Source organism: Leuresthes tenuis, unplaced genomic scaffold, assembly GCF_036924035.1.
Source record: "Leuresthes tenuis unplaced genomic scaffold, fLeuTen1.0.hap1 SCAF_11, whole genome shotgun sequence".
Lineage (NCBI taxonomy): Eukaryota > Metazoa > Chordata > Actinopteri > Atheriniformes > Atherinopsidae > Leuresthes > Leuresthes tenuis.
The window spans coordinates 1,732,194-1,745,414 of record NW_027325365.1 but is presented as its reverse complement, the minus strand read 5'-3'; the positions used below and the strand labels follow the sequence as shown (position 1 = coordinate 1,745,414).

Sequence of the window (13,221 nt, the reverse complement as noted above, 5' to 3'; positions counted from 1 at the left end):
CACTTTAAAAGGACTGATGAGCACTGAGGGAACGGTACCTACTCGGTCTCCAGTAGAACAAGAAATAAACTCAAGTTTTCAACCAGTTTAGTTCTGATCTGGACTGAGATTACCTCTTTTTGTCAAACAGCGGTCCAAATGACATGTCACACCTGTAATATTAACACTACTGCAGACAAAAGGAGCTAAATAAAACCATGTGCTCACAAAGTAAAGCATCTCTGTCCATCCCCACAGCTATTTCCAGTCCAGCAACCCCAAACAAGGTCCTGCCATTGAGATGAGCTCATTGGTCAGCCCCACCAACAACCTGGGCCACACGCCATTCAGGTCTCTGAGGCCTCACAGCCAGATTGGTTCATCAGGAAGCAGATCATCAAAGACGCAGGGGCCCGTTGTGTGCAGTGTGGCCCCGAATCTTCCTGCCAGACCACCATCAAGCTCAGACAACGACTCCATCAGGAAGAGCCACTGCGACATGGACTATGAAGGTGTGTATTATTCTGCAGACAGAGTCCTCCAGAGTGGCATTTCTAAATTGCATTTAAGGCTTTAAAGTTCTTTTTTTGGAACAATGTGCCTTAAATTACTGGCATTTTGGATTACTGTAAATTCCAGACTATAAGCTGCTACTTTTTGCCCAGGCTGTGAGCTCCAGGGCTTATAATACGGTGCAGCTATTGTGTTATTTTCCTTTTTTTTCATTCCACCAAAAACATTTTGCTTCGTAACATTAGACCAATAAGATGAACAGATAGTTCACAGCGGTCCACTGAAATTGTACAATTAATCAAACACACTAAATTATTGTAATTTGTGCATTAGCGATAGGTATTAAAATTATCGGTGTTACAGGCACTGTTCGGAAAAAAAGCATTTACGCCACGTATTTGTGTGTTAGCGATAGCTATTTAAGTTAAAACCATCTGTGTTACAGGCACTGTTTGGAAAAAAAGCATTTACGCCACGTATTTGTGCGTTAGCGATAGGTATTTAAGTTAAAACCATCGGTGTTACAGGCACTGTTCAGGAAAAAAAAGCATTTACGCCACGTATTTGTGCGTTAGCGATAGGTATTTAAGTTAAAACCATCGGTGTTACAGGCACTGTTCAGGAAAAAAAAGCATTTACGCCACGTATTTGTGCGTTAGCGACAGGTATTTAAGTTAAAACCATCTGTATTATAGGCACTGTTTGAAAAAAAAGCATTTACGCCACGTATTTGTGCGTTAGCGATAGGTATTTAAGTTAAAACCATCGGTGTTACAGGCACTGTTCAGGAAAAAAAGCATTTACGCCACATATTTGTGTGTTAGCGATAGGTATTTAAGTTAAAACCATAGGTGTTACAGGAACTGTTCAGGAAAAAAAGCATTTACGCCACGTATTTGTGCGTTAGCGATACGTATTTAAGTTAAAACCATCGGTGTTACAGGCACTGTTCGGGAAAAAAAGCATTTACGCCACGTATTTGTGCGTTAGCGATAGGTATTTAAGTTAAAACCATAGGTGTTACAGGAACTGTTCAGGAAAAAAAGCATTTACGCCACGTATTTGTGCGTTAGCGATAGGTATTTAAGTTAATACCATCTGTGTTACAGGCCCTGTTCGGGAAAAAAAGCATTTACGCCACGTATTTGTGCGTTAGCGATAGGTATTTAAGTTAAAACCATCGGTGTTACAGGCACTGTTAGGGAAAAAAAAGCATTTACGCCACATATTTGTGCGTTAGCGATAGGAATCAAAATTATCAGTGTTACAGGCCCTGTTCAGGTAAAAAAGCATTTACGCCGCGTATTTCTGCGTTAGCGATGGATATTTAAGTTAAAACCATCGGTGTTACAGGCCCTGTTCAGGAAAAAAAGCATTTACGCCACGTATTTGTGCGTTAGCGATAGCTATTTAAGTTAAAACCATCGGTGTTACAGGCCCTGTTCAGGAAAAAAAGCATTTACGCCACATATTTGTGCGTTAGCGATGGATATTTAAGTTAAAACCATCTGTGTTACAGGCACTGTTCAGGAAAAAAAGCATTTACGCCACGTATTTCTGCGTTAGCGATGGATATTTAAGTTAAAACCATCGGTGTTACAGGCACTGTTCAGGAAAAAAAGCATTTACGCCGCGTATTTCTGCGTTAGCGATGGATATTTAAGTTAAAACCATCGGTGTTACAGGCCCTGTTCAGGAAAAAAAGCATTTACGCCACGTATTTGTGCGTTAGCGATAGGTATTTAAGTTAAAACCATCGGTGTTACAGGCCCTGTTCAGGAAAAAAAGCATTTACGCCACATATTTGTGCGTTAGCGATGGATATTTAAGTTAAAACCATCGGTGTTACAGGCCCTGTTCAGGAAAAAAAGCATTTACGCCACATATTTGTGCGTTAGCGATAGCTATTTAAGTTAAAACCATCTGTGTTACAGGCACTGTTCAGGAAAAAAAGCATTTACGCCACATATTTGTGCGTTAGCGATATGTATTTAAGTTAAAACCATCGGTGTTACAGGCACTGTTTGGAAAAAAAGCATTTACGCCACGTATTTGTGCGTTAGCGATAGGTATTTAAGTTAAAACCATCGGTGTTACAGGCACTGTTCAGGAAAAAAAAGCATTTACGCCACGTATTTGTGCGTTAGCGACAGGTATTTAAGTTAAAACCATCTGTATTATAGGCACTGTTTGAAAAAAAAGCATTTACGCCACGTATTTGTGCGTTAGCGATAGGTATTTAAGTTAAAACCATCGGTGTTACAGGCACTGTTCAGGAAAAAAAGCATTTACGCCACATATTTGTGTGTTAGCGATAGGTATTTAAGTTAAAACCATAGGTGTTACAGGAACTGTTCAGGAAAAAAAGCATTTACGCCACGTATTTGTGCGTTAGCGATACGTATTTAAGTTAAAACCATCGGTGTTACAGGCACTGTTCGGGAAAAAAAGCATTTACGCCACGTATTTGTGCGTTAGCGATAGGTATTTAAGTTAAAACCATAGGTGTTACAGGAACTGTTCAGGAAAAAAAGCATTTACGCCACGTATTTGTGCGTTAGCGATAGGTATTTCAGTTAAAACCATCTGTGTTACAGGCACTGTTTGAAAAAAAAGCATTTACGCCACATATTTGTGCGTTAGCGATAGGTATTTAAGTTAAAACCATCGGTGTTACAGGCACTGTTAGGGAAAAAAAAGCATTTACGCCACATATTTGTGCGTTAGCGATAGGAATCAAAATTATCAGTGTTACAGGCCCTGTTCAGGTAAAAAAGCATTTACGCCGCGTATTTCTGCGTTAGCGATGGATATTTAAGTTAAAACCATCGGTGTTACAGGCCCTGTTCAGGAAAAAAAGCATTTACGCCACGTATTTGTGCGTTAGCGATAGGTATTTAAGTTAAAACCATCGGTGTTACAGGCCCTGTTCAGGAAAAAAAGCATTTACGCCACATATTTGTGCGTTAGCGATGGATATTTAAGTTAAAACCATCTGTGTTACAGGCACTGTTCAGGAAAAAAAGCATTTACGCCACGTATTTCTGCGTTAGCGATGGATATTTAAGTTAAAACCATCGGTGTTACAGGCACTGTTCAGGAAAAAAAGCATTTACGCCGCGTATTTCTGCGTTAGCGATGGATATTTAAGTTAAAACCATCGGTGTTACAGGCCCTGTTCAGGAAAAAAAGCATTTACGCCACGTATTTGTGCGTTAGCGATAGGTATTTAAGTTAAAACCATCAGTGTTACAGGCACTGTTCAGGAAAAAAAAGCATTTACGCCATGTATTTGTGCGTTAGCGATAGGTATTTAAGTTAATACCATCGGTGTTACAGGCCCTGTTCGGGAAAAAAAGCATTTACGGCACGTATTTGTGCGTTAGCGATAGGCATTTAAGCTAAAACCATCTGTGTTACAGGCACTGTTCGGGAAAAAAAGCATTTATGCCACGTATTTGTGCGTTAGCGATGGATATTTCAGTTAAAACCATCTGTGTTACAGGCACTGTTTGAAAAAAAAGCATTTACGCCACATATTTGTGCGTTAGCGATAGGTATTTAAGTTAAAACCATCAGTATTACAGGCACTGTTAGGGAAAAAAAAAGCATTTACGCCACGTATTTGTGCGTTAGCGATAGGTATTCAAGTTAAAACCATAGGTGTTACAGGCACTATTCGGGAAAAAAAGCATTTGCAGTTTGTATTAGTTTATGTTACCATATGCATTTAATTAAAAGTTTAAAAATCCTCACGTGTCACATCTTTCTGTGTAAATATCTCATATTACGATGTGGACACCCGCGACTTATAATCCGATACAAGTACAGAATGGATTTTCTTTCTAAAATCAGAGGGTGCTGCTTATATTCAGGTGCGCTATACAGGCCAGAATTGACTGTAATAGCAGTTAAAAACGTATAATTTCTGCAGTGAAAAGCAGCCTTGCTTCCTTCAGTCACCCAAACCCCCTCTGCTGTGATACAGAAGGTCAGAGCAGGCTGAATGAGTCGGGGATAAATGAGCATTTAACTTTGATGCGGAGCATCATCGATAACAGCGGACACTGATTAAACTCTGGGAGATGAAACATTCAAAGACGAGGTCGAGTGGACGCGATAACATCAGGAAACTTTCTTTCTTTGCTGCATGTCTCCAGCTCCACTTTATGTACATCTCATGGCTTTTTTTTTTCTAAATATCCTTCCTTGCTCACTCAGGTCTTTTCTGCCGTCACTCACTTTAATGTCTGTCATTTCTTCCTTTTCTTATTCATACAAACACACTTTTTATTCATGAATCTTTATCTTTCCTGTTGTACCGGATTCAAATCTCTTCAGTGCCTTCATGCAATAAGTGGAATTTATTATCGGAAAGAGCATTTTTAACAATGTGTTGAATCTGAGCACTCGTTTCTTTTTCTTTATAGAACTGCTTCTTGAAGAGATTTGGGATTAATGTGATTTTATCACATTATTATTGGGAGAATCAGGAGTTTGGATCAAAGAAGGCTGCTACAGTTGCCTTATAGGGTGATATTTATACACGAGTCACATCCATGTGTTACCTGTGAGGGGTTTTAATATCGTGGCGGATATTTGGAGCAGCATGCAGATTATAGTATAAATGCATCATACAGCCACTGCTTGGTTCTCCAGACAATTGAAGGCAGATCAGGCGTCCGTCACACCGCTGCTCCCCAGGTAACGCCATGATGGCAGGTCATTTATCTCCTTGACCTTATCACAGAGAATAAAGGACACGTCCCGTACTACTTCACCAGTTGGTGCATTGTTCACTGGTGCATCGTTAAAGGTGATGGCTACTGACCACACCTCACCTGTCATATGGAGAGATGGAGCAAATCTACAGTCCGAGACGTAAAATTTGCTTCAGTGCAGAACAGAATTATTTTTAGCTGAAGGGGAAAGTTTTCTTTGCCCTCTATTACATCACCATTTTTTTTTAACTGTGTTACAGCATCCAGCACTGTCACACCGTAAGAAACCATGGATGATTTATGGCAACTGTGAAATATTAATAGCTGGATAGAAGTCAGTTTGTTCTGAGGTTCTTCAGTCTCTGTTTACACCCGTTTCAACAGGAATTTAGCAGGAAACAACCACAGGTCCAGGGTTAGGGTGCAGTGTTGAGTAGGGCTGAACGATATGGAAAAATAATCTAATTGCAATTTAATAAGCGATTATTTTTTAATTTCCTTGTCTTTTGTATTTTTTAGCAAACATAGGGATTATATCTTTGTTATAGTAGAGAAACTCGGCTGTTTTCAGCTCTGAAGTCACTCTTTCCTTGCATTTTTTATACATCTCCGCTATAGCAGCCTGGCTAAAATATGTTCAGGATGGCATGCCGTACCACTTATCCAGAGTATTAATTAAGGCTGTAAACCCAGGCTTGGTCACCATGGTGATGGGCATGCCCCTCGCCAAAAACTCTAATTTCTCTGTGCTGTTTTGACCAAGTTTCTGATGGAGTCACGCTGTCCAACATTGTCGGGCCGGGGCGCCGCTTTATGTTTCTGCTGGTGGGCGCTCACCGTGTTGCCATGACTCGTTGCCACTTTGACACGTGCACGCTTTCACAAACACACAGTCTACACACTGGTGATGCATACGAGAGGTTAATGTCAATGTAACCGAACGCAAAAGGCTCCGATTAAAGATCCAACAGTGCAAACCGAACAAAGTCTATCCATGAAAAGTCCGACCTTTTTTCTGACCAACACCAGCACCAGAGTTCTCACTGGAAGCCGATGTCGGGTCGATGGATATTTTTGGTATTTTTGTGACTAAATTTGTCCATTTTGGCTGAATCAACCGGGCTGAAGCACCCACAGATTCGGCACCTATGCTGTCGGTGCTGTGTTGATGATGTGATACGCTGCTAATCACCATTTGAGCCATGCAGTTATCATATGAGGCTTTATGGTGTTTTTTTACATGTTGCAGTTATCATATGAGGCTTTATGGAGTTTTTTTTACATGTTGCAGTTATCATATGAGGCTTTATGGTGTTTTTTTACATGTTGCAGTTATCATATGAGGCTTTATGGAGTTTTTTTTACATGTTGCAGTTATCATATGAGGCTTTATGGTGTTTTTTTACATGTTGCAGTTATCATATGAGGCTTTATGGAGTTTTTTTTACATGTTGCAGTTATCATATGAGGCTTTATGGTGTTTTTTTAAATGTTGCAGTTATCATATGAGGCTTTATGGTGTTTTTTTAAATGTTGCAGTTATCATATGAGGCTTTATGGTGTTTTTTTACATGTTGCAGTTATCATATGAGGCTTTATGGTGTTTTTTTACATGTTGCAGTTATCATATGAGGCTTTATGGTGTTTTTTTACATGTTGCAGTTATCATATGAGGCTTTATGGTGTTTTTTTACATGTTGCAGTTATCATATGAGGCTTTATGGTGTTTTTTTACATGTTGCAGTTATCATATGAGGCTTTATGGTGTTTTTTTACATGTTGCAGTTATCATATGAGGCTTTATGGTGTTTTTTTAAATGTTGCAGTTATCATATGAGGCTTTATGGTGTTTTTTTAAATGTTGCAGTTATCATATGAGGCTTTATGGTGTTTTTTTAAATGTTGCAGTTATCATATGAGGCTTTATGGTGTTTTTTTACATGTTGCAGTTATCATATGAGGCTTTATGGTGTTTTTTTACATGTTGCAGCTATCATATGAGGCTTTATGGTGTTTTTTTAAATGTTGCAGTTATCATATGAGGCTTTATGGTGTTTTTTACATGTTGCAGTTATCATATGAGGCTTTATGGTGTTTTTTTAAATGTTGCAGTTATCATATGAGGCTTTATGGTGTTTTTTTAAATGTTGCAGTTATCATATGAGGCTTTATGGTGTTTTTTTAAATGTTGCAGTTATCATATGAGGCTTTATGGTGTTTTTTTAAATGTTGCAGTTATCATATGAGGCTTTATGGTGTTTTTTTAAATGTTGCAGTTATCATATGAGGCTTTATGGTGTTTTTTTAAATGTTGCAGTTATCATATGAGGCTTTATGGTGTTTTTTTAAATGTTGCAGTTATCATATGAGGCTTTATGGTGTTTTTTTAAATGTTGCAGTTATCATATGAGGCTTTATGGTGTTTTTTTACATGTTGCAGTTATCATATGAGGCTTTATGGTGTTTTTTTAAATGTTGCAGTTATCATATGAGGCTTTATGGTGTTTTTTTACATGTTGCAGTTATCATATGAGGCTTTATGGTGTTTTTTTACATGTTGCAGTTATCATATGAGGCTTTATGGTGTTTTTTTAAATGTTGCAGTTATCATATGAGGCTTTATGGTGTTTTTTTAAATGTTGCAGTTATCATATGAGGCTTTATGGTGTTTTTTTACATGTTGCAGTTATCATATGAGGCTTTATGGTGTTTTTTTACATGTTGCAGTTATCATATGAGGCTTTATGGTGTTTTTTTACATGTTGCAGTTATCATATGAGGCTTTATGGTGTTTTTTTAAATGTTGCAGTTATCATATGAGGCTTTATGGTGTTTTTTTAAATGTTGCAGTTATCATATGAGGCTTTATGGTGTTTTTTTACATGTTGCAGTTATCATATGAGGCTTTATGGTGTTTTTTTACATGTTGCAGTTATCATATGAGGCTTTATGGTGTTTTTTTACATGTTGCAGTTATCATATGAGGCTTTATGGTGTTTTTTTTACATGTTGAAACAAGTTTGTCGTGTTGCGTGGTGGCAACAGTAGCAAGACATGTTTTGCATCATACCAGGCGCTGTGCAGCATCCCTTGTTTTGTTTTTTTTGGCCCTTTGCGTGTTGAAAGTCACTCAAATCACAACAAATACGATTAGAAAAATCACATTTTTTCACATCGCGATTTTATCGCAAATGCAATGAATCGTTCAGCACTAGTGTTGAGGCTAATTATCTTAATGATTACTTTTGTGCACCGTTTCACTGATTAATTGCAGGGTGGTTGGAAACACATGAAAACAACACACCTGCATATCTTTAATGGATGACTAAACTCTTTCAGGGAGACACCTCAGTCCTCCACAGACCAACCAACAGAAGGCTTTTGTCCCAGCAGCAGTGAAGACTTTATCACTCTAATACAAGTTAAGCTGCAGTGCATCTTAGTGTCATGTTACACCACCTTTGGCTGCAGATGTTTGCTTTGGACTGGTGCCAACCGAAGCCCTGTTCACACTGCAGTTTATCAGTGGAATAAACTGCTGCTCGTCTTCTTCTTTAAACTGCAACAACACAAGGTTTCTGTCAGGTTTCCATCACTCGAGCCAGGAAACACCTTCACATCTGTCTTTATCATCCGTTGTCATTCATCTCCTGCATCTGTCAATCTCAGGCTGCTGTAATTCTTCATCTGCTTGTCCTTCCTCCTTCACTCTGTCTCCCACCATCTTTACTCTCTTGAACGGATGGATGGATGGAAATATTTTTTACTGTTACCAGAGGATTCCACAAGGGGGCGCACTGGGAAACTTAGACTACTTTAGCAGGATTAAAAGCAGCAGCAATAAAAGGGGGCAGTATTTGGTTGATGTGAAGTTACACCAAAAAAAGTATGTTAAATTAAGGATATCTTCTTTCTAAATTAATATACATCTGCATATTCCACCGTGTGAAAGCTTCATTTCTGAGGAGATGCAAAACAATCCTTCAAATGTTCATGTGAGGCAGACATCAGCACTTTAAAGTCCCTGCCGTGAAGTCCAGAGAAGGCAAACGTTCAGGTTTTCCAAAGCCGAATAAACAACATGAAGCCTTGTTCCTGTAATCTTCCAACAACAAAGTGTTGATTTAGAAATAACTGGAGGAAAAGTTGAAAAAGAATCAGTTCAAGGTCCTAAAGAAAACTACTCGTTCTCCACCTCTTACACCATCAATATTTCCAAGTTGTGAACGATTGATTTTATCCAAGAAAAGGTGTAAAAACACTGCAAAAAGAGGATTCTCCTCCCAGTCCATGAAAAAGGTTCTGGATCAGCTCACCTTTAAACAAAATGTGGTGTTTTTACACACTGAAAGGTTTCAGATGTCGGTTCAGCCTCATTAATCTGGTCTTTTGAGTATTAATTTGGTCTTTTGAGTATTAATTTGGTCTTTTGAGTATTAATTTGGTCTTTTGAGTATTAATTTGGTCTTTTGAGTATTAATCTGGTCTTTTGAGTATTAATCTAGTCTTTTGAGTATTAATCACTTTGTTTTATAAAGAACAATTCATTAAAAAGCACTCGTTCTGATCTCACTTGTGATCTTAAGGTGGAAGCTAACAGTTTAAAATCTAAAAAAGTATCAGGGTGACTGACTGTCTCCATCTTCCTTTTGTCTTCAGTCTACCCGGCGGACCCAGACTACTATGGCCGCCCAACAGTCCAGGACTTCCCCCAGTTCGACATTGTGGAGGACACCTACTCCACCTCCACTATGGACTCTCGCAGGAACTCTCGGTTTGGAGGCTTCCCGTTCCCACTGGATCGCTGTGACCGCCGCGCACCCCTGCCGCCGTGCTACAGCAACCAGAACCTGGATGACTTTCTGGGTCCCGATGGGCTTCCTCTTCCCAGCTCTCAGTGCCCCAACGAGTATACGGCCATCAGCTACTACCCCACGCAGCACACTCGCAGCCTGGACAACGTCTCAGGGGGCTACAAGAGGCTCAGCATGCGCCTGAGCGTGGCGATGCCGTCGTACGCCGAGCACCCGAGCCAGGCGCCGCCTCCAAACGCCGCCCAGCCTCAAACGCGACCCGCGAGGCACAACCCGCGCTGCTACGACGGGTCGAGCATGGTGGAAAGTGACTACGGAAGCTGTGAGGAGGTCATGTTTTAGGATGAAATCATCATTATTTATTTTGGGTTGGTTGGCGAACTTAAATAGATGCCAGATGTGGACTCCTTCGTTCTACGGCAGCTTTGTGCACGAGTACATTTCTGAATTCATCTCTCCTGCACCTGAACATCTGCTGAGGAGCCTCCCACCTTGGCCTTTCCACCCTGGAGATGAAAGCACCGTGTCTTTGAGTTGTTTGACTTTTTAAGCTAACGTCGTCTTACTGTGCCAGACGACACTTTGGAGCTAATTTAAGACCTCTTCAGAGGAGGTTCAGCGTCTTTTTGTGAAACCGACTCGCTGACTTGTTGAAGTCGGGAAACGATGAACAGCAGTACAGACTGGACTGTGCACTGTTTCAAAATAAGACTATTTAAGCTTGGACATGGAAGAATGCCACTCAGAAGAGGACACTGCATTCAAAACCTGTTCAAACAAACCGTATCTGTTGTGTTTGATAAGGCAGACGCTCTGTGTGCCGCTGAAAGTAAAAAATATCTGCACTGAACTCAAGAAAAAACGTGCATCTTCCCACTTTCAGGCCCTTTTTTCTTTCAAAGTGCCAGTAAAACACATGTTTAAGTGTTTTAAAGGTAGCATTAAGGACATTTCATGCAGGATAAACATTTCCAGTGTTGGTCACAATGAAGAGGGCTGGATCCTCATCTAAAGAAAAGCTGTGGGCCAGGAACAAGTGAGGAGATGTTAACTGTGAAGTAGGTTTAACTATCTGTGGGAATGGATTTCAGATTTAGCTTGGGGGTATATTCGCTCTGCAGTGTTGCTGCTCTTCATGTTCAGGGAAACACTTTCTGCAGCAGAACAGAAAAGTCTATGCAGCCATTTTAAATTGTGCAAATATACAGCCACTGAATAAAGAAATGCTCGCTGTGCTGTATGACACATTAAAGTGAATCTGTCCACTTTTAACAGTCTGAACAGCAACATTCAACATTATTTCTGCTGCCAAAAAGCATTAATGCAGCAATTAGATTTAAACTTTGTGTCTTTATTGTGGTAAAAAACAAAGAAATGAGTTACAACCACGACTCTCTCCTGCCGTCCCTCTGCAGCGAGGTTTATTCGCTTCACACTGAGCTTTTTCTGAGTATTTCTACACTCTCCTTCAACTCCTGCAAACGTTAAATTAGAAATGGAAACTGATAAATCCAGAGATAATTCTTTCCACATCGAAGGCATGGACAGAATCTTAACTCAGAGTGTTTTGTCGTCACCAGACCGTTGATGATTGATGCGCTCTGCTGCTGATAAAATCATTTCCCACCTTCCCTCTCTGGTCTAATCATCACTTTCATCTAAACTTTACTCACATTTGAGCATCTGTTCCTGAATCCCTGGGTTGTGTACAGTGTGTTTATCGCTGGTGGTTTGACTGTTGCTTTAGTTCAAACTATTTTCACGTCCTTTGTACAAAAGAGATCTTATAATCTACAAGTATTGTGTTGTACATAAAGTCAGTATCTGTGTGTTGCTGTTGTTGACCCGAATCAACTGAATGTATGTTAGATATATGTTTGTTTCATTTATAAAGTTTATTTTTTTATCAATGTGGACGTCCCCATGGTTCTCTGTAAGAGATTGTATTAAGATGCTGTTTCCCCTTTGTTTTCCAATCTTCTATAGAGAATATGAATAAAGAGATCTTATAAAAAACATCATCTTACTCGTGTTCTCCACATGTCAGAGAAAATAAACATGCTAGCTTTATCTCTGTTTTGTATCAGAAGTGAAGAAACTAAGTAAATGGGAATTAGATGGAAATCACAGGTAAGGTCACCCAGAAAGTACAAGAACTTTAGCGTGGAGCTTATTCCAAACATTTAGACACCCAATCAACCCTTATTTTATAGGAAAGTACACCAAATTAAAGTTAAGAAGGTGGCCTCCAGATAAACTGAAGCAAGTGCCCCTTATATCTGAAACAGGTGAAGAAAGGGAAAAGCTTCTGAAGAAGTGGCTGATATCAAGAAGTCTGATCAGAGTCTAGGAAAGGCTGGTCTGAAAGAGGCACTAATCGTGGCAGTGGCTGGGAAAGAATGCAGGAACATCCTTAAATCAAGGTGGGAGATACCTCCAAAGGTGGCTCAGATCCAGACTGATGAGGCTAACCGACATCTGTGAACATCTAAAACAGCTTTATAAAAAGCTAACAATAAGCTCCATAGAAGGAACCCAGGAGTCTGACTCTGTCAGAGGGGACAGAGTAGAGATAGGGTGCAGGCATAGAAGGAAGTGCAGAAAGATAAAGTGCAGAGATAGAGGGGGGAGGGAAGTACAAGGTAAGTGCTGGGATAGGAGATGCTCTCTGAAGAGCTGGGTTTTCAGGAGCTTCTTGAAGATAGACAGGGACGCCCCTGTTCTGGTAGCGCTCGGTAGGTCATTCCACCATCGTGGGACGACACATGAACAGAGTTTGGATTGTCTTAGGCGTGGTGTAGGAGCTGCTAGACGACAATCCTGGGACCAACGGAGGGACCCAGTTGGGACAGAAGCCTTTGCAAGAGCATTCAAGCAGATGGAGCCGTTCCATTAAGCTCTTTGTAGCTAACATCAGGGACTTGAATCTGATGCTAAGGGCAGCCAGAGGAGTTCAATGAACAGAGGGGTGATTTTTCATAGTGTTTATTTCTCTGTTCTGAGACCTGTTAAGAGAGTTTATTCATAATAATCTTATTCTGAAATCGATCCTGCATCTGTGTCCTGCCGGTTTCTGACAGAAGACACTCAGGGAGGTAATGACAAACACAAGAAAGGTGTGTAGCAATCAGTGAAATAACACCAGCTGCCAGCAACAAAGACAGGAAGTTAAAGCAAGGGAACACACGAGGGAA

General features: G+C 40.1%; 1 protein-coding gene across 1 annotated transcript in view; it reads left to right on the top strand.

Annotated features, from left to right (window-relative positions):
* fat2 (FAT atypical cadherin 2) overlaps nt 1-12,048 on the top strand; it is a 109,401-nt gene extending 97,353 nt beyond the window's left edge. Inside the window, exons 28-29 of the mRNA XM_072395138.1 lie at nt 238-491; nt 9,873-12,048. Of these exons, the coding sequence (XP_072251239.1) occupies nt 238-491; nt 9,873-10,369 (751 nt within the window). The 3' untranslated portion in view covers nt 10,370-12,048. The remainder of the gene's footprint in view (nt 1-237; nt 492-9,872) is intronic.
* The last annotated feature ends 1,173 nt before the right edge of the window (nt 12,049-13,221 follow it).